Source organism: Zingiber officinale, unplaced genomic scaffold (genome assembly GCF_018446385.1).
Source record: "Zingiber officinale cultivar Zhangliang unplaced genomic scaffold, Zo_v1.1 ctg94, whole genome shotgun sequence".
NCBI lineage: Eukaryota > Viridiplantae > Streptophyta > Magnoliopsida > Zingiberales > Zingiberaceae > Zingiber > Zingiber officinale.
The window spans coordinates 1-25,497 of record NW_024589987.1 but is presented as its reverse complement, the minus strand read 5'-3'; the positions used below and the strand labels follow the sequence as shown (position 1 = coordinate 25,497).

General features: G+C 34.0%; 1 protein-coding gene across 1 annotated transcript in view; it reads right to left on the bottom strand.

Annotated features, from left to right (window-relative positions):
- The window catches only part of LOC122037844 (diacylglycerol O-acyltransferase 1-2-like), a 35,268-nt gene extending 11,521 nt beyond the window's left edge, over window positions 1-23,747 (bottom strand). Inside the window, exons 1-10 of the mRNA XM_042597297.1 lie at window positions 23,521-23,747; window positions 19,716-19,866; window positions 18,011-18,109; window positions 17,112-17,213; window positions 16,873-17,009; window positions 16,470-16,551; window positions 16,313-16,333; window positions 11,421-11,483; window positions 6,828-6,875; window positions 5,209-5,271 (exon numbers count right to left, since the gene is read on the bottom strand). Coding sequence (XP_042453231.1) covers window positions 5,209-5,271; window positions 6,828-6,875; window positions 11,421-11,483; window positions 16,313-16,333; window positions 16,470-16,551; window positions 16,873-17,009; window positions 17,112-17,213; window positions 18,011-18,109; window positions 19,716-19,866; window positions 23,521-23,747 — 993 coding nt within the window. The remainder of the gene's footprint in view (window positions 1-5,208; window positions 5,272-6,827; window positions 6,876-11,420; window positions 11,484-16,312; window positions 16,334-16,469; window positions 16,552-16,872; window positions 17,010-17,111; window positions 17,214-18,010; window positions 18,110-19,715; window positions 19,867-23,520) is intronic.
- Between the last annotated feature and the right edge of the window lie 1,750 nt (window positions 23,748-25,497).

Sequence of the window (25,497 nt, the reverse complement as noted above, 5' to 3'; positions counted from 1 at the left end):
GAAATAAAACGACTTAAAAATGTCCTATCCAAGGAATTTGAGATGAAGGACCTAGGACTTTTCAGATATTTTCTTGGTATGGAAGTTAGTAGATCTCGTCAGGAAATATCTGTCTCTCAGTGCAAATATGTGTTAGACTTGCTTTGTGAAACTAGTATGAGTGGTTGTCATCCATCGGAAATACCTATGGATCCTAATGTCAAATTGAATGCTATAATAGAAGAAGAACCTATTGATAGGGAGCAATATCAGCGCCTAGTAGGTAAATTGATTTACCTCACTTACACATGACCAGATATCAGTTATGGAACAAGTCGTGTTAGCCAGTACCTCACCAATCCTTCAGTTGATCACTTGAAGGTTGTTTATAGAATCTTAAGATACTTGAAGGGAGATCTCGGAAAATGACTTTTCTTTAAGAAAATAACAAATCGATCAGTGGAAATCTTTACAGATGCTGACTGGGTAGGATCTTAGAGTGATCGAAAGGTTATTGTTCATTCATATGGGAAAATTTGGTCACTTGATGCAGCAAGAAACAATCAGTAGTTGCTCGTAGTAGTGCTGAGGCAAAACTCCGAGCCTTAGTTCAAGGCGTTTTGAAGGAATATGGTTAAAACGATTGTTAAAAGAGCTCAGAATTAGTTTCCAAGGTCCTATACAAGTGATGTGGGACAATCAGTCAGCTATGGCAATAGCTAACAATCCTGTCCAACATGATCGATCAAAACATATTGAAATTGATTGGCATTTTCTCAATGAGAAGATACAAGATAAGAGTGAGTTGATGAACTATGTCCCTTCTCATCAACAAGTTGCGGATATTCTCACCAAGGCTTTATTTAAATCCATCTTCAGTGAACTTAATCTCAAGACTCGACTTAATGAGTATCTATCGCATAGTTTGAGAGGGAGTGTGGAAAATCAAACTATCCTAATTTGGATGATTCTAATATTTTGTTACAGATGTTAATATCATGTATTTATAGTTATTCCCTGTAATTAGTTATCAATCACACAATTACTTTCCTATTAATTAGGATTTCTATATTTAACTTCTTATTTTAGGTAATACCTTGTGTATCTATACTACATCTATCCATGAATAAGATGTACTCTGTTTTTCCCTTTTAAAACCATAATTAAAGTAAAAAGATAGGGACTTAGAGCTGATCCTTGAAGTAACCCTATCTTTATTGGAAATGTTTGAGTTACTCCGCCCGAAGTCTTTACTCTAGTCGTTAGATCCTCATATATATCCTTAATTAGTTCAATATATATTACGCTAACACCTCTCTTTTTTAGAATTCTCCATATAATTTCTAACTCTATAATAAGCTTTTTCTAAGCCATTGAATACCATGTGTAGATCTTGTTTTGCTCCTGATACTTTTCAATTAGTTATCTAAGATGTATAACTTCTATTGCCGACTTTCTAGGCATCAACCTAAATTGATTTTTGACCACCGTAGTATCCTTCCTCAATCTTTTTTCTATTACGTTTTTCTAAAATTTCATGGTATGACTCATTAGTTTAATACCCCTATAATTTATAAAATTTTGTACATCTCTCTTATTCTTATATAAGGGAATTAGAGTACTTACCTTCCATTGATCATACATTTTTTTCGTTTTCAATATCATGTTAAATAATTTTACAAGTCATTCAATACTTTGTTTCCCTAGGCACTTCCATATCTCTATCGGAATATCATCTAGTTTAACGGTTTTTCCATTAGCATTACATTTAAAGTTTATTCTACTTTTGAAAATTTGAATTCTACAATAAAATTTTTAGTTTTTATACTCATTTGAACTACTTAAATTACCTAAGTTAAGTTGGTCTCCTAAACCTTTATTAAAAAATCGTTTAAAAGTTTCATTCTTTGCTTCATTCACTACTTTCTTAGCCTCTTTCTTGACTATTGTATTTTTTTTTTAAATTTTACTTATTCTTCCAAATATATAATTCCTTATAAGATATTCGTTTTTCCTTCACTTTCTCTTGTACTTTCTCATTCCACCACCAAGATTCCTTATTTAGTGGTAGATGTCCCTTTGACTCATCGAGTACACTCTTAGCTACTATTTTCAACTTTGATATCATTTTATCCCATATCATATTAGAGTCACTATATATTTCACCTAATACTTGTACTTCTACCTTCTCCTTAAATATATTTTGTTTCCCATCACTTAGCTTCCACCACTTAATTCTAAGAGTCGTATATATTTTCTTTCTATTGATATTATGCTTGAAGCTTATATCCAACATTACTAACCTATAATACAAATCTTTCTGTCCTTCTTCCTAATTATAAGAAAGTTAATTTGTGATTTATTATTTAAACTTTTGAACATGACTAAGTGTTCTCTTTTCTTAAAAAATGTATCAACTAATATAAGGTCATATAGTATCGCAAAATCTAATATAGTTTTCCCTTCTTAATTTCTTGTTTCAAACCCATAACCCCAATGTATCCTCTCATATTCTTCATTTTTCACTCCAACATGCTTATTTAAATCACCTCCTATTAAAATCATTTCAATTAGCGGAATATTTTATAATACTTCATCTAAGTCGTCCCAAAACCTTGATTTGGTAGCTTCATCTAATCCTATTTGCGGTGCATATATGCTAATTATGTTCATAGTTTCTTTCGCCATTATTATCTTAATGGACTATAATTCGATCCCCTTTTCTAACTACTTCTGCAATTTCATCCTTTAACGAACTATCTATAATAATACCCACTCATTTCTTGTTTTACTCTTTTCTGTGTACCATAACTTAAAAACCCGAGTTCTCTATCTTCTTTGCCTTCTTGCCTACCCATTTTATCTCTTGTACACACAAAATACTAATTTTTCTCCTAATTATCATATCTACTACCTCCATTGATTTAACAGCGAGGGTTCTATGTTTCATATTCCAAATCTTAGACTATTAATTTTCCTATCATATTTGTTCTTATCCTGTGAGAACTCTTACCTATTTAACACTACACTCAAATTTTCATGGAAATGTAGCGATCTTTGTGACACGTTACAGTCGAAGCCTGCAACGCGAACTCTTGCATATTTAGCACTACAGCACCTGAGTTCTGAAGATGTAGGGATTCTTGCCGAGACGTTGCAATCGAACCCTGCAATACAACACCTGAGTTCTGAAGATGTAAGGATTCTTGTCGAGACGTTGCAGTCGGACCCTGCAATGCGTTCCTTTCGAGGAACAACCTAGCATTAGCACAATAGTTTAATGTATCTATTCATTGAACATTTGCTATAGTTTTAACATTGGCTGGCAACCTAACGCAACCCTCCTCCTTTGTTCGGGCTTGAGACCAACCATGACTGGTTCATCATGGGCGGCGTTAAAAATAAAATAGTTATGGGCTGTTGTGTCAAATATATTAATTTAATAGCATAATAGGTGTGTTAAAAGAGAGGAGGATGAAAGAGAGGATAAGCTCTCAAGGATTTTAACAATTTGGAGTAAGTTGTTAATTCATTATAAAAATATTAAGTCGTATCTTCCATTGAGAATAATACACAATTTTTTTTCATTTTATTATGAACTAAAATGAAGGGGAGCTATGGCGCAACGATAAAGTTGTTATCACCTTAAGGTCACGGGTTCAAGTCACGAAAATAGTCTCTTGCAAAATGCAAGGTAAGGCTACGTACAATAGACCTAGTATGGTCCGACCCTTCCCAGGACCCCGCATTAATAGAAGTTTCGTGTACTGAGCTGCCCTTTTTTTATTATGAATTGAAATGAATTCATAAGTACTAGGAAACTTCCTCATTGAATGCTTTTGACAGAAATTTTTAATATCAAATGGAAGACAACTTGGCCGTAACAATGACTTCAAAGTCACCAAGGTTACCATGAAGGTTTATTCTTCTTGATTATTGTTAGGCATCAAATTCATATTGGCTATCAACTGTTTCCACTTGACAAGTTTTTTTCTTTGACACAGTGATTTCACTCTACTCAACTTTATACTTCTATCTAATAATATAAATTCCTTCATTACTTTTTTTTCCTTTTATAATTTATTTAGTTTAATTTATAGTATGTTGGATTTAATTTAATTTCTTAATGGTTTTGATTTTCTTTTAGTTGATTAAATTTATTTTTTAACGGCCTTTTATTTTCAGAATCATATACAATAAGATTCATATCAGATCATTTCTTTTCATTTTCAATTTACATATAAAAAGTATATTGTTTTACATGTGTATTGTTGTGAAGGTGGCCTCGTTATCCACATCTCTGGTTGAATGAAGGACTCAAACGGGTTTTCATGAGCGTTGGCAGGTCCTGGAGTGCCTGTCAAGGGCACTAGCGCCCGGGGTGATCATCACCACCTGCACCTCACATCTCGGCGCAGTGGAACGTGTAACCCGCCTGCTGTCTCATTCAACTAGAGGGATCGACCTAAAGGGCGTATAAGATTTACTCGACTAAGATGGAAATTTCTCGACTTATCTTATAAAGTTGAAAGTCAGTTTCAAATAAGTTAAGTTGAAATCAGTTTCTAGCAACAGTCGTGAATGGCATTCAAAACGTATACTGATCTCATGACTCGAAAGGCCTATGAAAGCTGTATTAAGTTAAGGAGAACACCCTTATTCTTTCCTTTACTAATGCAGGGTTCAATCTCTCCTTCCTCCTGCTCTGGTTAGCACGGAAAAGCTGGAAAAAGTGTTTCCTCTCTGTTTCCCGCTTCTGCTTTCCACTAAATGCGTTAAGAGATTTCTGGAAGAGAAGTCTCTCGAGCCCTATGCCAGTTAGTTGCCCATTTCCTCATCTATGGCTTAGCGATCCTATGATGCAAGTTGCGGATTGAAGGATTTCTGATAATTTTAGTAAATGTCATTAATCTTGGGGACCAAGGACCTATTTTTAATATGTTAATTGATAATAAACATTGATAGAAGGGACTACCGAAATTACATGACCAAAATTTGCTTAGTAACAGACTCAAAGGATAGGAATGACCTTTGGGCCTTAGGACATGAATCTCAATGGTTATTGAATTTAGACAAATAAATCCCATGTCCTATTTTAGACTTGTAGTCAATATGTCCTGTCCTATCACAATATTAGTGCATCATAAAATTTAAAGGGCACGCAGAAGCATAACACATTTGATTAGTTCCAATAGAAGAGATTTAGTTGACAGTATTATCAACTTATACCTGAAACATTATCCCTAGAAATGCCCAAAACTTGAATATATGGCATGGAACAGCAACGCACAACTGTGAACACGAAATTATATAGAACATGATTAAGAAGTTGAGAAAACAACAGAGTTGAAATGCCTTAAGCTGAATATATGAAACTGAAAAGCAAAACAACAATGAACATTGTCTTTTTAGCACATAATCAAGTGAAAAGAAAAAAGGTGACTAATCAAATTTGAACTTCAAGGCAAAAAGAGCAATGGAACAAAAGCAAGATAATTTTTTTTTAAAAAAAAAAACGTGTTATCCAAAGAAATCAAATATGAATTTTCTTAGGCCACGTGCACTTAGTAATCTATGATTGAAAGAAATGTGAGAGAAATAAGAGAGATAAAATTCTAGGTTCAGCACAATTATAGAAGTTGGAAAAAAAAATAATTTGCACCTTAAACATATTTTAAAACAGTTGAAGACCTAATTGTAAATAGAATGGGATATAACTGTAAGTATGCTAAGTTAGGTGTGTGAATGTAAAAGTACAATAATGATAGTCTATGTTGTTAAAAGTAGAAGGAACTACCTAGGAAAATACCCTAAAAATTTTTCCCATTTAACAAAAACATACTTGGCACATCAAATTATCTTATTATATGACCATAATTGTTATAAATTATGTTTACTACAATTCCTATTTAAAACTCTGCTTAAATCAAAATTTTAAAATCATGATAATTGGATTGATGAATCATATTTTTATAGTTATGAAATAAAAATATTTTTTAAGAAAATAATTGATTTAGATGAGAAACTACATGTATTATATCACATATATGAAATGAAACTTCAAAGGGAAAAAGGTTGAGAGTGGTGTCTTGGAGTCAACAAGGATGTAAAAGAGGATGAAATTTTAGGTTGTAGGGTCAAGTTGATAGTGAGATGATGGCAAGTTGGGAACAGTACGTATTTGTTATCGAGAAAAACAAAATTTTCATGCTAAAACTCTACTGAGGTTGGAGATAACAACAATTGAGTAGTCTTGTTGCATCCAAGTCTTACTCCCTTCAATTAGTGTCATTGAATTGGTTGAGTTGCACTAACGATGAGGGCAAGCCAACAATGCATATTATGTTAGTAGAAGCAATCAATGATCAAATGTCTCATTTGTCTATTTCACTTTAAATTTAAGTGAAATAAAAATATTTTATATTTTAGTTAAGGTGAGGCATGAATCTATTTTACTCAAACGACAAGTCATGATCATGCTACAATAATCATATACGAATATCAAACTGGAAATAATAATATATTTATATATTTTAGGATGTAAAATTATTTTGCTATATAATTTTTAAACCCGTATTACCTTTATTTAACTGAACCGCTTGTCCATTTGAAAGTTCACCAAAACAATTTGTGATACAAATTATAGTTGTTAGAATTGCATGATTCACAATCATGTTGTAAATTTATATGAAAAAATATCTCAAGGAACCTTAACAATCCAATTTAACTATACAAAATTTGATAAAATAAGTTCTAATTTGTTTCTAAAAAAGTTAAAACAAACCCTAGAAAATTAAACTCAAACAATTAAAAGAAGGAAAGACAATAAAAGATGAACCGAGCAATACCTCATGGAATATCGCAGAAACAAAGAAAGAAATAAAAATAGAAACTCCCTGCAATAAAAATATTAAGCAACAAATAAGAAACCAACGTTTATAAAGAAAGTGCTTCATTGCACAACAAAACATTTTGCAACTTAAAATATTGAACGAGATGACAAAGAGAGTATTAGTTTATTTCTACTTTGTCTTGTGGTTACTTCCTCTAAATGGATTACATTAACAATGCACGATGCAAATTCCATACTTATGTCATTAGCTATTTTGGACTAGAGTTACTCGTTAGGGGGATACAAGTCATTATTTATTTTCTCTAGCTCCAGAATTTGGATAGAATAACTAGTTCTGAAAATAGAGGCAGAACAATTGAGGGCAGAGAGAAGTTGCTTACAAGTGGAGTACATAACATGACCGTCCTATAAGCTAATTGGGCATTTCTATCATCTGCTATTTTATAGGTGTAATTGGGAGAGGTATTAATCAATCTATCAAAGGTAGCCAACTGTACCTATATTATAAAAAATGTCAAAAATTCTTTTGCATATTAATGGCATTACAATCATGCCTTCATTACTCCTCCATCAAGCTCAAAGGTGTTACAAAATCATGGCTTATTCCAATAATTCTACGACGTCTTAGAGGCTAAGTTAGTGAATTCACTAAATATGTAATCTAACTAGCAGATAATAATCCTCTTAGGTTGCACCTTTTCTATAACAAAATGGCAATAAATCTGCATTTTGTCTGATAATGAACAAGTGGATTAGAGGCAGCGGCCATGAGAACATGATTGTCACAATTTAACTTTGCAGGTTCAATAGAAATGCAATCCACTTCATTCATTAATTGTTTGATTTCAATAAGCTCACAGGTGACAAGAGTCTAACCCTATATCCTATGTCTACACTTGACTTAGCTATTATAATGTCCTCTTTGCATTTTTAAGTGGTCAAATTCCCTCTCGAATGTAACTTTTACTTAATATTCACAAGCAATCTTAAATCCACTGAATTGCCTCCCATGTCCTGGGCATCGATGTTCGTGGAATTAGTCAACCCAATGGAGTTATATATCTCATGTATAGTAACCATAAAATAATTCAATTTCTACACAAATGGTCTTTCTCAACATCAGATAATAAATTCCACCTGAAATTAATCTGACATTTGTATACATGGGAGAGTCAACAAATTTAGCGCCTACACTACAAGATTCTTCAAGAATATGTAGCATATATTTCCAATATGATATATAAATGTTACATGAATAGACAACTTCTATACTATGAAAATATTTAAACACTTGCAAAACCAATTAAGAAAGGTACTACTAGGAAAGACAAGCTAGATCCTTATTTCCTACAAAGGAAGTAAACAATTAGGGGGAAAAAAGGTAGGGCAAAAACCTCTAGGAAAATAATTGTAAAATATTTTCTATCTGAATTTTTGCTTGAAGGAAAGGAAAGATGGGGGAACATTAAATTTTAAAACTTTATTAATTAAAAACATAGAACAATGCATTAATAAAAATAAAATTAATTTTTTTTAATTTGGATTTGAGCTTCATTGCTCTTCTCTAGATTGAATTGAAGCGATATAAAGAAAAATTGGGTAAAGATTGATACGTGCTAACCGCAAGTGCACGGTCGTCGTCAAGTAGTAAAAATATTGTCCTCTAAGACTATTTTGTTGAGTACCAGTTTACATGAGGTTATCTAGATGAATCAAAATGAGAAAATTGTGTGAAAGCAAGTGAACTAAGAAAGTTGAATTGTAAAAGGTGAGACTAACAATTTTGAGAGATAATCCTAAGACTTTGATTTCACCACGATGATCATTAATAATCTAGTTATGATTCTCTCTCTTACCTCAATGTTAGATATGCTTGAAGCTAACCAATCTATCCTAAGGTAACCAATATTTCCTCTCAAACAGCACCTACATAACTATCCAAATGCAACGCCTACTTTCGTGGTAGTCAAGTCGAGATAAACCCTTTATGCTCTGTAATAGCCATAGTATCCTCGAGAGAGTTTGGACTACTTTCGTGAGCAAACCCTCAAGTCTAGTTTTATAGATCAGAGATTAGAGTTCACCTCTCGATCCTTCTCCTTTTCTCTAATAATCGCAAAGTACATTTATATGTTAGATCTTACGCTAAGGTTCACCTCTAAGTCTATTACAAAGAAATCCATCCCTTAATCTTTGTCAAACAAGCATACACAAATAAATGATAACGCATGCTAGCACCGTTAACATGTTAAGCATACTAAAATTGAATCAAGAATCAAACACATCATGCAATAAAATAAAAGAATAACAAACTACAAGTGTCAACTCAACATTGGACTACTCCCTAATCCTAGAATAAAAAAAACTACTTCATGACCTTAGAGTTACAAGAGCAGCCGCCTCCTCGATTTCCTATCACGGGATTGGGAGATCCTTCCCTAATCGCCAAATGCCTTTAAACTACTGCCCTTTGTCTCCTTTTATAGTTTTAGAACCTTGACAGGATTTCCTAAAAACTAGGACAAACCCTAACATAATTTCCCAAAATAAACAGGCGACTAACAAATTTTCCTTACAAGAAGGGAAGGCTAATAGAATTTCCTAAAATATAAGGATTAATAGAATTTCCTAAGAAAAACAAGGTGCGCCTCCACATGGTCCACGGTCGTGGCAAACACCACGGCCATGTTGTGTGGCTTGTTAGAAGTCTTCCCGTCAAAGATCAGTAGGGAACATAGTCATGGTAAGCACCATAGGCTAGCCGTGTTCCTTGCTGGAAGGTCTGGTTGACTCTCCTTGCCAATTTTGCCTCTTGGATGATCCATGACCATGGAATGTAGCATGGTTTGGCCGTGGATCATGCTAAAATGTGAGCTCCTTAAGTTTTTCATCTCCAGTTGTGCTCCAAAGCCAACAATCACACGGTCGTAGTAAGCACCACAGGCTAGCCGTGTTCCTTACTGGAAGGTCTGGTTGACGCTCCTTACCAATTCTGCCTCCTGGATGATCCATGACTATGGAATGTAGCACGGTTTGGCCATGGATCATGCTAAAATGTGAGCTCGTTAAGTTTTTCATCTCCAATTGTGCTCCGAAGCCAAGAATCCCCACTTCCTATCAATATATCTGAACTAAAAAGATGAAATGAAAATGCTAGAAGTTCATACAAATTATGCTCATGTAATACACTTAATGTATGCTAAATAAAACCTAAAATATATGTATGATTCACACCCATCAAAGATATACTATGCCCATCCCTCCCTAATTTCCACTAGAGAAAATGGAAGGAAAATGTAAGGGTAACCCTGTGCACCTCCTACCAATGTGGGGTCCTGGATAAGGGTCTATTATAAGCAATCTTGCCTTCCTTTGCAAGAGACTATTTTCAAGACTCGAATGGTGACACGACAATAATTTTAGCGTTGCGACAAAACTCCCCTTCATGGAAGAGTGTAACTAGAGAAATCTTTTTGCCCCCTTATTTTCTTTCTTGTTTCTTTTCCTTGTAAGAAATAAGTAGCAGGCAGTGTTGAAGGAGGTAAGCATACAACTTTGTGATATGTGCTACTTGTAATAATAATGTCATTTATATAAACAATGAGAAGAATATATTTTTCAAATTTTAGAGGTAATGTGAAAACTAAAGATAAGATACACTGAAGCATAAGTTTGTTTCGAATATTAAACAAAATCAACTCTAATACAAATACAATCTTATATTGAAAGATTTTCTTTAATTCCTATATATATATATATATATTATTATAAAAATTTACAAAAAAAGTCATTATACATACAATACTATAAATTCTTATTAAAGGAAAGAACCATAATATTCATACTCATAACATGGTTTAAAATTTTGACCAGTATCAGAGTTTCAATTTATGACCAGAATGATACGGTTTAGATACCGTATCGTGTCATGCCGATATAGTTTCTATTTTTTTAATATAAAATATATTAATTAAAAATAAAAAATTTAACCTAAATATTAAAATAATTAAAAGTACAAAAAATAAATAAATTTAAAAAAATGTGGGATCAAGGCGCCCCCACGACCCTTAGCCACCTCCGCAGGGACGCAAAGGTCCACGGTGTTGGTGCCGAGCGGCAGGCAGAACCATAAATTTCATTCGTTTCACGCACAATACAAAATTTTAAATCATGCTCATGAGTCCTAATACACTTACCATTTATAAAGTCCTCGGTACAAGAAAAGACAACCTAACATTCTTCCTCACCATAGGCATAAAGTCATTATTTATTATCTCTGGTTTCATAGAAAAAGGAATATGAAGGAAGAACAACAGGAAACAGAGGAAGAAGTTACACGTAAGTGGAGTGCATGGCACACCACACTTTATGATATTCAGAAAAATTCTGATGGATGCACATATGTGAATTCAGATCTTATTTTCCAGACTAATGGACAAAATATCCACTAGAAGATTCAACAAAATAAACATTTGCTGAAATATCTCCGTGATCACTATAATAATTTAAGGAAGCTAAGAATAAGAGAGAAAACTAAAAGCAAATAGTGTACTTATGTTCATTGTCAGCGAAGATCAGAAACATTTACCTTTGGTATACCGTTGCGCAAGCAGGGAAAATATACATGGCGTATCATCCATTTGTGAACAGGCTGTAAAAGACCAGCAAGGCATTATGTAGAAAACAATTGGTCCAGTAGATCTTATTATTGTACTTGGGGAAAAGAAAGAGCAACACAGTGAATTCTGAAAGCACATTGTAAAGTAAGAAAATGATTGGGTCTTCATAAAATGATTTTTACATGAAACATGATCTAAACTAAGCATAGTCTTGCCATTGCTTCGGCACCACAGTGATATCAATTATGGCAATGCAGTAGCAATCCAAACACAACTTTCTTCCTCATTGAATTATGTTAGAATCAAAACCACGGTATGGAATATCATTCCGTGTCGCCCGGCACAGACGGTTTTTACCGTTCCGCTTAGGGAGCAAAACTGGTACAGGAAGCTTCCAAATTTCGTGTGCCTCAGCCGTCCATCACGCGACTGTGACACGTGATAGAAGCGTCCCTAAGGCATAGCCGGACGCCTCCGGCGCCACCGGACGCCTCCGGCGCCACCGGAAGCATCCGGGAAACTTCCAGCGGCTAGAAGCATCGCAGGACGCTTCTAACGGCGCCAATGGCGTTGTCGGACACTTCCAACGGTGCCGAAAGCGTCCGCGGATGATTGTGCAATGATTTCAGTGTGCAAAATGATTTATTTAATTTAAACAATTCCCAACTAAGTGTGATATTTTGAAGAGGCTTTCATAAACCCTAAATAAATTATTCCAATAAAATGTATAAAAGAATATTTAATATTTTAAAAGAATATATTAATTTTATTAATTGATATTCCGAAATTATTTTTCCTGTTTTAAATTTTATTTAAAAATTTAAAAAAATTCTAAAAATTTCTAAAAAATCAAATTTATATTCTAATATATTTTTTATTATTTTATAGTTTTTTACTGTTTTAATATTTAATTAATATTCTAATATTTTTTACTATTTTAAATATATATTATTTAAATTAATAGTTAATTAAATGAATAAATCGTTAATTTATATAATTATTATATATAAAATAGTGTTTTTTTTATTAATGTATATAATTATGATTATTTAATCTGAGGTTTGGAGAACTATAGAGTCGACCTAAATAGAATATTACGAGAATCAATACTTCATATTCACGTCACACCTTTTGGTATTATTAAAGTAACATATTATGATGTATCAATTTTAATTCGAGTCAATGATAGATCAATTTTCTTTAAAAAAATTATATTTAATTATTTTTTTAACAATATTAAGTTATTCGATAATAGAGAACTTATATAAAATCAATATATAATTTTTTTTAAAATTATACACAATAAATATATTTATGTAATAATTACTATATATAAATAAAAAAAATCGAAACTGTATAGGCACGACACGATACGATATAGAAACCATATTGTTCCGGTCTGGGATGAAAATCTCGACACGGATCGAGATTTTAAACTTTGATCAAAACTATTCCAACCACACAGGTCTGGTTCAAAAATGAACAACAACCAACAATAAATGCGGCACACATCTATAATTCGGTGTCAGGCATTATTTAGTGATCAAAGTCATGTTAGATCTTGCAAAGAAATATAAAATAGCTAGCTACTGGCATTCACAGCTATAATAAAATGCAAAACTAGACTAAAAATTTTTACACATTTTGTTTGAACCATAAGAACAGAGGCAAGATAAAACAGCCACTTGACTCCAATTAATGGGCAAAGATAAAAAGGGCACCCCTTGTTATCATTTTTGTCAAAAAAAAAAAAAGCACCCCTTTTTCAAAAAAAAATCAAATCAACATTCAAAATCTAGAGTTGTGCCGAAGTTTTGATATGTGACTAGAACAATATTGTTTCGGTATCGTGCCGATGTTTCGATGCATGGTACCAATAATGGATTGGAGTTGAAGAAAGAGATGAAACATTGGAAGGGGTCTATATCGAGTAAGTTTTAAATCTTGTACCATTGTTAGGAGAAATTGTCAAAACATATCATTCCGGTAAATTACCAAAACTCATACCATTCAATAGAGATAATGTCTCTTTCCTTTGTTTCATCTCTTTCCTCCTTCAATCTGGCATTGGAGAATCAACATGATACTAGAATAGTATCTTTCTTATCAAAGACTGAAACTACGACGCGGCTCGAGATTTTGAACCTTGGTGTCGAGTGGTATCAAGTTTCGATGATTTATCAAAATGATACATTTAGACAATTTCGGTCAGCACGATATGAGATTTCAAACCATGAAATCAACATCCTAACCAAGGTTCAAAATCTTGAGTAGTGCCAAAGTTTTGATCTTTTAATGGAACGATATTGTTTTGATATTGTGTCAATGTTTCAATGCATGGTGTCATTAACGAATTAGAGTTGAAGAAGGAGATGAAGCATAGAAAGGAGTCTATGCCAAGCAGATTTTAAATCTTGTACCATGCCGAGCGAATAGGAGGAAACATATCATTTCAATAAATTATCAAAATTCAATACCACTCAACACATCTTTTGCTTCATCTCCTTCCTCCTTCAACCTCCAAGCTGTCACCAATGCCATTCATTGAAGTGTCGACACAATACTAGAACAATATCTTTTTGGTAAAAGAGCGAAACAACAACACGACTTGAGATTTGAACCTTAGTGCCGAGTGATATCAAATTTCAATAATTTACCAGAACGATACATTTAGACCATTTCGCCCAACACAATATGAGATTTCAAACTATGATCCCATCAAATTTCTAATCTAGAAATACTTTTTTTCCAGAACTATTGCAGTAACTACGATGTAGCTACTATAATGTGTTGAAGTATCTTCTTAATTTTTTTTATAGTTCAATTTAGTCAAAATTACTGCGCATGAACCACTTTTAAATCAAAATACTCTTACTAACTTGATTAAAATTCTTCAAACTTGGTCAAAACCACTTCAACTTTTAGCAACTATTATATAATTGCTACATCAGTGTAGCAGATATTATATATGCAGGGATCTTTTGTGAAAACTAATAAATATACATTGCGGAAAAATTGATCCCTCTAGGGATCCATGCGAATACAGTATACAAAGTTGGATAGAATGACTATCTTTGTTGTGTGAATGGTACAATGTCGACAGCAACTTTGATTTGTCGGCAGATCTCAGCGCGATCAGAACGTCCGCGCCTCTACGGTATCCACTCAAGCAAGTCCCTTAATTCTTCTCCAAGAACTTCGGAATTAGAGCTCTCTCTCCTGACCGACGAAGATGGAAGAGAAAGAATGGAATGTCACACCAACAACTTCATCTTGCTAGAGATGACATATATATTAGCAATCTAAGAGACACCCAAAACCTCTTCACCTTGTTAGGCTCTTTATGGCTATTTAAGATGACATTAAAAAGGGAGATAAACACTAATTCTTTATCTTCTCCGATAACTCTTCAGCTTCTCCAATGACTATTAGTGTTTATCTTAGAGGACTCTTGATTAGGTTGAGCTATAATAAGGCCCAAAACTAATTTAGGGATTAAGGCTCAAACCCATACAATTTTAGTCAAACTAAAATAAATCAATATCCAAATCAACATACTCTTTATGTGTGACTCAATAGATTCTCGTAACGTCGGCAGTGTTTTCAAAACCATTTTAGATACACAAGCAATGAGCAGCATCTAGCAATGCATCATTGTCACCCAAGTGACGAGAATGTCGAGATCCAACATAACCTGTCTATGTCTATTATCTTGTATAACTCAATCCTTCTATTCTCGATATCTACATTGATCTATGAGGCGTAAACCATATCATCCTCTTATCAATCTTTGTGTTTCTTGATTTCCAAATAGACTCACTTAACCAAATAAGCTCAATATCTCATGTTGACTTATTTGAGCATGGTCATGCATTTTAGTAGTCCTACTTAATCAAAGGGCCCATAGATATCACTTCTATCACATGGAAGGGATAGATCTCATCTACATCACTCACATCCCTCCGCATAACTTATTGCATACCTAGTGATCAACTTTATAGTCCACTTTGTTACAGGTGACGTTTGTCGATACCAAAGTACATAACTCCTTATGTAGGGAACTGTAGCGACTTCATGTCTAAGAACTATTTATACTAATAGTCACTATAAAAATATTTATGATACTCATATAATGATCTATGAAACATTCTCATAGCGAGTCAATTCAGTATAGATTCTCTAAATATGCTCGTGTGTCAACTTAATATCTTATATCCATAACTTGTGAGAATAAGTCATCAATTGACATACATGCTAGTCTCAGCGTATTAATATTGTTCTTGTATATTAATAATTGACTAGGAATAATTAAGAATAGTGTTCTCTATATATGTCGACAACCTCCCACAATCAATTCAACAATTGATATATTGTAAACTAGAACTTACTACCTTAGGACATTATTATACTTATTTATCTGGCACCGATCTGAAGTAAATATAATAACCATAAACTTTGTCTTTTATTAATGAAATATGATACAAAAGTTCCCTTGTCAATCATCTCATAATTAGCTCTAAGGGCTAACACTAACAATATAGCTATTATAATAGTGTGGTAGCTATGCAATAGTTGCTACAATAATTTTAAAGTAATTTTGACCGAATTAAAGTGATTACATATTAAATAAAAATAAATCATTAAATGTACTAAAATACAAAAAAAAATGATATGCTTGAAATGGTAAGAATACTTATCCATTATGAACTATGAAGTACAACCATTAAAAAACAAAGTGACCTTAAGTCACTTAAATCCTTTTCCTTAAAAAAACAAATAAAGAGGCGTAGAATTTTATGTAAAGACAAATAGAACCATCTATCAATCGTGCAAAACTTAAGGTGATTAAGCAAAGACGTACCATGTTCCACATTCTCCAATACTTGTGATCCCAAAAAAGTCATGCATAAAGAGAAGAAATAGTTAAAATCATTGACACTTTTATATTTCTCCTGTATGTAAAGTAGTCAAACTGCATCACAAAATAAAAATACAAAACGAGTTCAAACTTTCACTACCTCTTCAACTGTTTTTGCATTCCACCAGTCTTTGTAGAACTCACGATCACCAAAGAGAAGGAGCTCAGCCAGAATATTTAACCTACAAAGAGAAGAAAACGTTTAGTTGATGAAATAAATATCGAACTTTCTAATAACTATATTTTTTATTGTAAAAGACAAACTACAAGACTTAATTAGCCAATAATTTATTATAGACATTCCTAAATGTATTCAACCCATTACTACACAAACGGGATTTTGACAACTGATAAATGCCAACATTGGCACTAAGTAGAGTTTATGTCTTGTTCAATTCGTGAATCTGACTTGTGCATTTCTAGGTAACTTCAAGCGAAATTAGTATTTCATATAACTCTAATGCCAACTCTGAATTTTACTTTGATGCACTTATATAACTTACCATAGATGAAAAAAGCCATAGAACATACAAAGCCACACATACAATGTTGGAACTGACAATTTTAAGACTCTTTCTATAGCATACAGAAGATTCACTTTTAAGGGATGTTGAGACTGCTTCACAATTGGATTCATGTACTGCAGAAGGAAAAAAGGGAAGCAACCAAGTAATATGAAGTATTAGAAGTTTTCAGAAAGGGAAAAGAAAAACAAGTACTAGCAACCAAAACAATGGCTTACTTGCTCAATGATAAAGCCCATTACACCTGTACAGATCACCCACTTAATAAGTTGACGGGTAACCCAACCCTTTCTAATGGACATTGTACGGGGATAGTTTTGCTACACAGCATGAGAATCATAGAAAATCAACATCAGTATATCCGTTAATAGACCAAGCTTATGTCAGTAAAGATTATACCTACAAAAATTATTTTTACTCTGGATTTAGGAGTACAAGAAGATGAAACTAGTAGAAAGCGAGATAAAGTGAATATCATAAACCATACAACTAAAATGAAAAATCAGATTAGGAAATCCTTTCTACTTGTATTTATTGAAGGGGGTGAGTTAGTGTCTTGTTATTCTTAAGAGACAACAATACAACAGGATACATATAGGACCAATATGGTACACTATAGCTGTGTAAAGATGAGATAAAAAGTATATCTTTATTAAAAAGTGAGACATATTTATATACAAACACGGGATTTAATTTTAGAAAATTATAATTAAACTAATTGACAAATTAGCCTAATTAACATATATCTATTAACTAATTTGTACCAATAATATGGTAACTAATATATGCAGTTATGGTAATTAATATATATAAATATGGTAACTAATAATTATGCAGTGTATATATATATATATATACTGCATAATTATGCAAATAAGGGTTCTTGAATAAGTCAATACATGGGATGAATCCCTTTAGAAGTTAATATATCTAACCAAACATCCATTAAGTTTAGCTACGGAAGGCATTTTACATGGATCTTAAGCAAAATAGAGAACCGAGTTTTTTAGAGTGAAAAAAGAAAACTACATATTGTATTGCATACCAGTAGGGAAAGTAATTCTTTGGAATTCATCAGTAGTAAAAAGATAAGTGAATGTATAGCCAATTGAAATACCTGATAACAAAGTGTTGGAGCAAACATAAAGTATGCTAACTGATTGAAGCTAACACCTTCTTCGTTACTGAGGCCTGAAAAACTATAAGACTTGTCTTCCTAAGGATAAAGAAACAAATTATTAGATAAATAGAGAAATGTTAAATAGCTAACTTGATGTTTCATCTCACAGATGAAAAAAAAAGTTGTGGAAAAAATTACAAGTAAGAAAAAAGAAATCAATTTAATTTTACCAAGCTAAAAAAGGAAAAAAAATATGGAATAGAACAATCACTCCAAACTGACAAGAACAAACATGCTCTACAATGTAGACTTAACAGAGGAGCATTTCAGACTATTAAGAGATTGAAGAATAATAATAATAATAATAATAATAATAAAAGTTACACGTCAATCAAATACTCCTACAAACAATGGTTGGTCCAATGTGGGCACCTATGATTTCTATTAACCCATGTCCAAACATTTACCCTTTCAGATTCCAAAAGTGAATATATGCATATGCAAGATATAAAGTATTATTCTGTACTGATGGTACAGTTTCAGTACTGTACCATGTCGATACTTGGCACACGTCAGCATGTTTTGAGATCAACTCAAATGGGTTTTATAATTCCTTCTACTTAACTTGATTAGCTTTATATATAAGTCAATAGCAATTAGAAGTCCAATCAAACTAAATTAGAGCAATAAGGTACCAAATAAATAACAAGCATCTTCACTAATGATTATACTTTACTAATAATGAGGGTTGTACATCGAATGGGAGTATTGATTCTCTATTCTTGCAGCATCCTAGCGATATCAACCCCATGATTCACCAAGACACAAATTAAATAATGCTTCCAAGATATCTCATTTTGAAACTAATTGCTCCACATATCTATAAATATATGTTAGTTAACTACTAGGAGTTGGACTTAGATGAACATCGTTAAAATTGGAATAGACATGGGTACAAAATATGAATGCTTCTAAATTTCTCCAACTCCAACATCATTCTTCTTCTTTGTGGCTATTGGAGCTCCAATTCATCCTCCTCCTACCCTTGTTACGCTTTTTCATAGTGTATCATCTACACTTGTGAACGATAAATAGAATTGCTCCACCATGAAAAAAGAATTTTTCTTTCTGGTTCATTTTGATCAAGGCAAACTCTCTCGCAATTAGTACCATGAAAACTATCATCATGGGAGGCAGAGCCAACATGATATTAGTATCATCGACAATTGGAAGGAACACTTTGACCAGCACTGATATCAATTAACACAATGTGTCTAAGATTACAAGATGTCAACTTATAAAGTGTGTAAAGACCTTAGAAGTTATTGCCAAGGACTTAGATTCAAAACTTGTTTCCACCAAAATGGGGCTTGCTTCTATATACATGCCATTACATGCCTTTGCATTTCCACATTCAAATAAAGACCGCTAATGGTGAAATTAGTGATGGAATATCTGTGGTTGTTTTCAGAGTGATGAATTGAAGTTATTATTTCACCAATATATATAGAATGCTCTCAAGCTAAGTAATGTGTCAGTCAGGATCATTTCTTAACCATTTTAATCATATGTATACAATAATATTATAGATGTAATTATTAACAAAATAATTAAAAAAAAACCAGATGCAATATAAATAGAAACAATATATCCTAGTTTTGTCATTTCGGAGCAACTATTGAAGTTTTAAAAGGATAAATACCTGAGATAGCATTCGTATATCATAATTGGTATGTGCATAGGACACAAGCTTCAACCATACTATGCTGGCAATGAACATTAACAAGAAGCCAGATAAAACTGAAGAATCATACCTGCTATGAAACAGTTTATTAGTGATATCTAACCACAATCTGGTAGCAAGCATATGCTTACTTAATTCTCTAATGTAGTGGTAAATTTCTGGAACTTCTCCAAAATATGTCCAAAAAATCAAGACAATGAAATAGTGTGACATGTTAAAGAAAAATATTGTTTATAAGACCACAATGTGTACAGACATTACAAAATATTTGTATCAGGATCTACTGGAAGCATGCAGAGAGTAAGTTCTGTTAAAGCAACCGTTGACTTGATAATTATATTGGTATTATAGAAGAAATATGGAGATTGCATTCTTTTCATTTCTTAATTTAGCTACTGCTCATCTCCTTGGGGATGTGCTAAAGACCTCTTAAATTTTAATAATGATTCTTACAAAGGAAACAACCAACCAAATTATCCTCCTAACTATTATTTTAATTGTTGTCCTGATCCAACTCTTGAGTCTCTTGTGCATGCTATTCGTTAATATTCCAGCAATAAGCAATCTTCACAGTTTTCTCTACTCCATAGTAACAGATTGGAGATTTTAAACTATACCCCCCTTTTGGGATAAAACGAGAGTAAAGTATTCATCTCTTTAGGAAGTGGAACATAAGTATAGCCGTATAGATATATGGAATTAGAGCCATCTTCATATTATAGGAGGCCTAAGAGTAAAGTTAAACAATTTCAGGAGCTCGAAATAAGAGGCGAAAGGTAATGGGAATATATATCTTTTTTGAATAAGCATTGAAGTGAATTACCATCATAAATATTTTCGAGAATGAATGAATTTATAGAATTACTATAAAATATAGAACAAATATTTAATGTAATTAAAATAAATGTGATTTAAAATACCTTGAGGCTGGATAAGTACCATTTAATTAACCCTAAATTTTTGAGAGTCATAACACTTGTTGTACTACCAAAATAGAACCAGAACAAGAAAAGTATTCTTGCAAATGTCATAATTATTATTGAAACATAAATTTCAGGAAAGACAAAAATATGTCTGAAGAAATTAATGAGAAAATATTAGAGTTTTATGCCTCAAGTAGTCCTTTATTTGTGTTTCTTATTCATCAACAAAAAAATGTGTTATATGTTATTATGAGCAAAGTTTAAAATTTCGACCCGTGCCGAGGTTTCAGTCTGGGACCGGAACGATACGATTTCGGTACCATATCGTGTCATACCGATATAGTTTCGGTATTTTTTAAATATAAAATATATTAATTAAAAAATAAAATATTTAATATAAATATTTAAAAAAATAAACAATATAAAAAATAATCTTAAAAAAAAGAAAAAGATATGAAAATAGATAAATAAATAAATAAAAATCTTATCATAATTTTTAAATTAAAATAAATGAAATATAAAATTAATTAGATAATTTTATTAGGATTTAATAAAGCATCTTTAGATTATCTCCATCATAGCTAGGAGTTGATTAAAATAATTAACCTAAGTTTAATTATAAAAAATCCAAAATCAGACATCACTCAGGAGCTCGCGCGACTTCGGTGTTGCCACGAGGTTGCGTGACCCCTCAGCCATGGCCGTGGGGATCGAGTGACTCCTCCGACGCGATCGCGGTAGTCGTGCGACTCCTCTGCAGCAACCGCAGGTCACGCGACGCCTCCGCGGCGACAGCGGAAGGGTTATGCGACCCCTCCGCTATTGTGCGGGGTTGAGTGACCCCTCTGCTGCGGCCACGGGGTCGTGCAACACTCGCAGCTATCGCAGGTTTGGTGCCGGGGTCGTGCCGGTGTCGGTCGCAAGGCGCAAACAAGATGTTTCATCCTTTTCGATTGTCTCGGCACGGCACTTTAAACCATGATTACGAGTAAGTCCCTATTATTTACAAGTAAATCACACTTTCCCGAATGGGAGCATTGATAGAACGGTAAAGTTGTTGTCATGTGACCTTAATGTCACGTGTTCGAGTCGCGGAAACAACTTTTTGCAAAAATACAAGTAAGGCTGCGTACAATTAACCGAATGTGGTCTAACCCTTACCCGAGACCCCACATTGGTGGCAACTTCGTACACCAAGTTTTAGATCTCTAACACTTCCCGCTCCCCTCAAGCAGACTTAAAAGATATTCTAGATACTCTTCTTGTTACCAATATAGCCGGTCCTAGGACCTCTTAAAGACTTAGCAAATCCACTAACTAATCAATAAATGCCAACCAATGACTTGACAATTTATTGAATTTCACCTTATATCTAATGAATGGGAAATCAATCTCTATGTTGTGTCCTCCCATGAACCACTTGATTACAAGCATGTGCATGGCAAGTTGGTTGTCTTGACATAGCTTCATAGACTCTCCACTCTATAGGATTATATCCCAAAATGCTAATCAACCATTTAATCTAGATAAGCTTACATGTAGCCAGGGCCATAGCCTTATACTTTGTTGCACTTAATTTGAATATAACAATCTCAGAAACTCAAATTACCTACTAGAATGACACCATGGCTAGATCTTTTTGCCTACGAGAGTGTATATTGAGTATTAATGTAGCCCATATTTTTAAGTGACCTCTATCCTAGTACAATTTTTTTTTTCAAATACCATAAAATTTTTATGGATCTCTCCAAATAATCAAAGCATGGAGTTTCAAGACTGATAAGGCTCACTCAAATATATGTTTAGTCTTTATAACTATCCGGTAGTTCAATTTTGCAAGTCTTATGTGCATTTGTGCACCGGTTAATGGTTCTCCTTGTCCTAAAATTATTTTAGTGAACAGCATTGTTTTGCTATTTTGCTATGTCACCCAAACAGTCTAAGTTAGTTAATTTTAATTTGATATTGTTGATATAGAGTGCAAGAAGTTGTGACGATTCGACTTAGAGATTACAGTTGAGCTCATGGAGTTTGTGGACTCGATGGGATCAAGTTGTACAGATGGGGCTCGTGGATTTAAGAGCATAACTTTGATTTGCTTGATGTCTTGAAGCTCGAGGAGGAGCTTAGTGAATTTGAGAACCAGAGACTTGGATCAAGATGCTGCTTGATCCTCCGTGGATTCAAGGGGCTGATGTCCTGAAAGCATTAGAGGCATGAGTGAATGATTATGCGGTGTGTTGTAATCTTTGATTTTTATTTTCAGACATGTTACATTTTGTAATGTTCTTGGGATTGTCTAGATAGTGTGTGAGCTACCTAGGGTTTGGTTGTTGAAGCCTTGCAACATCAGAGTGATCCCCAGACATGAAGTAGATCAGCTCAAGTCTCAGAACATGCTCGCAATGCAGGTGGAGTGAACAGCATTGTTTTGCTATTTTGCTATGTCACCAAAACAGTCTAAGTTAGTTAATTTTAATTTGATATTGTTGATATAGTGTGCAAGAAGTTGTGACAATTCGACTTAGAGATTACAGTTGAGCTCATGGAGATCGTGGACTCGATGGGATCAAGTTGTAGAGATGGGGCTCGTGGATTTAAGAGCATAACTTTGATCTGCTTGATGTCTTGAAGCTCGAGGAGGAGCTTAGTGAATTTGAGAACCAGAGACTTGGATCAAGATGCTGCTTGATCCTCAGTGGATTCAAGGGGCTGATGTCCTGAAAGCATTAGAGGCATGAGTGAATGAGTATGCGGTGTGTTGTAATCTTTGGTTTTTATTTTCAGACATGTTATATTTTGTAATGTTCTTGGGATTGTCTAGATAGTGTGTGAGCTACCTAGGGTTTGGTTGTTGAAGCCTTGCAACATCAGAGTGATCCCCAGACATGAAGTATATCAGCTCAAATCTCAACATGCTCGCAATGCAGGTGGAAAATGCTATCTTAAGCAAAAGGATTTTGTCCCTATAGAAGATACTTAGGCTTGCAGAAGATGCTCGCAACAAAGGCAGAACTGCAAAAGGACTCATCCACTCGCGCATTGGATATTGAAACTTCTTGTGCATCGGTTAACAGGCGGAACAAGAAATTTCACATGTGTTGATTGGCGCAACTCAAGATTTAAAACCATGCCCGTGGTAAAACTCCAACTTGATCTTTAGGGTGCGTTTGGTTGGGGGTTATCGTCAATAACCTTCGTTATCGACCCAAGGTTATATTGTTTAACCTGTCTAATTTAGATAATGGGTGATTCCTATGTTTTGATGCATTCCCGCCACATCAGCAAAACGTCAGCAAAATGGGATATAACCTGAAATGCAATTATCTCCAAATTCTAGGTTTTTCTTGATTCCGGGGTTAACGAGAATCCAGCCGCGGTCATTCGTTCATCAAGCACGAGCAGCGGCGCAGCGAGGGCGAGTAGCGGCCAATCGTTCCTTCGTCGTCCTTCATCGCGGGGCAAGCAGCCATGGCTATTCATCGTCCTTCATCGCAGTGAGGGCGAGCAGTGGCCGATCGCAAGCAGTGGAACGTCGTCCAGGGAGAGCAATGGACGGTTGTAGCATCAAGGGCAAGCACAAGCAACAAACGCCACCCCCATTCCTTCGTGCAGAAGGCTCGCCGGAGGTGGCAAGCGATTCACCGTCCCGTGAACAAGACACCGGCAAGTGGGGACGAAGGTGGCAAGTGCATGATTGTCGATTACGAGAGATGGCGACAACAGAGGCAAGCGCATGATCGCATGCGTGAGGAGATGGTTCTGTTTGGTTTTTTTTTTTAACTTTAGTTTTTGATTAAAATTTAGTCAATTGAATCAATCAACTTCTAACTATAGTTTAGATAAACTAAATAGATTTACTCTAAAATCCAACAAATTTATCCCTTTTTTTAAATAATAAAAAATTCTAAATATTATTTAAATTTATTTATTTATATATATCACCATTATTAATAATATTATATTTTTATTTTGTTTTATTTTCACTTTTATCAAACTTATTATTAACTAAGTTATACACTAAAACCTCCAAATAAACAAGTTTTTATTGTATTACCTAAAATTAAACCAAACAATATTAGGTTATATTTTATTCCTCATAACCAAGGAAATACATGATAACCTTGAACCAAGTGCACCCAAAGTCTTGGTGCAGAAATTGAGGTGGTAAGGATGGCAGTCAACGATGCAGATGATATAAGCTTCAATGAGTCAATCCCTAAGAAGGGCAAGCACCAAGAGCAGGTTATCCTTTGTCTCAGAGTGGACTTGATTAACAATGGAGCGAGCAACATGAAGCATGAGGATGCATAATCTCATTAGAAAGGTGGCAATCATGGATGGCAGCCCATCCTCACCAATGGAAGAATGGGAGTAGGGTTTGCGAGGAACAAGTGTTGATGAGCAACGATGGAGGTCGTAGAAGCAATATAGGTGATTGACCTACATCGATCAAAAGTCATGACAAAGATGATTGAAGGGAGGACGATATGCACAAAGAGCTTCATTAACAGAGAGATGAACAACGGAGGGAAGCGCAAAGAGATTATGTCAATTACAAAGGAATAAGCAGATCTACTACCATTTTACAATTAAGGGGCAAATTATTTCTCGCACAAGCCCCTCAACTTTTCTATATGTATTTGATACGGTGATAAAAATAGGCTCCCCGAAAAGCGGGTCAAAGCAGCAAGCACCGACTGACCTAGAGGTCAAAGTCAAATTGACAAAGTCACAGAGTCGAACAGACCTGGAGACTGTGGACCAAGAAGGGTTGGCCGAGTGAGCTCGCAACACCAGTCGAACGTGAAGGGCTG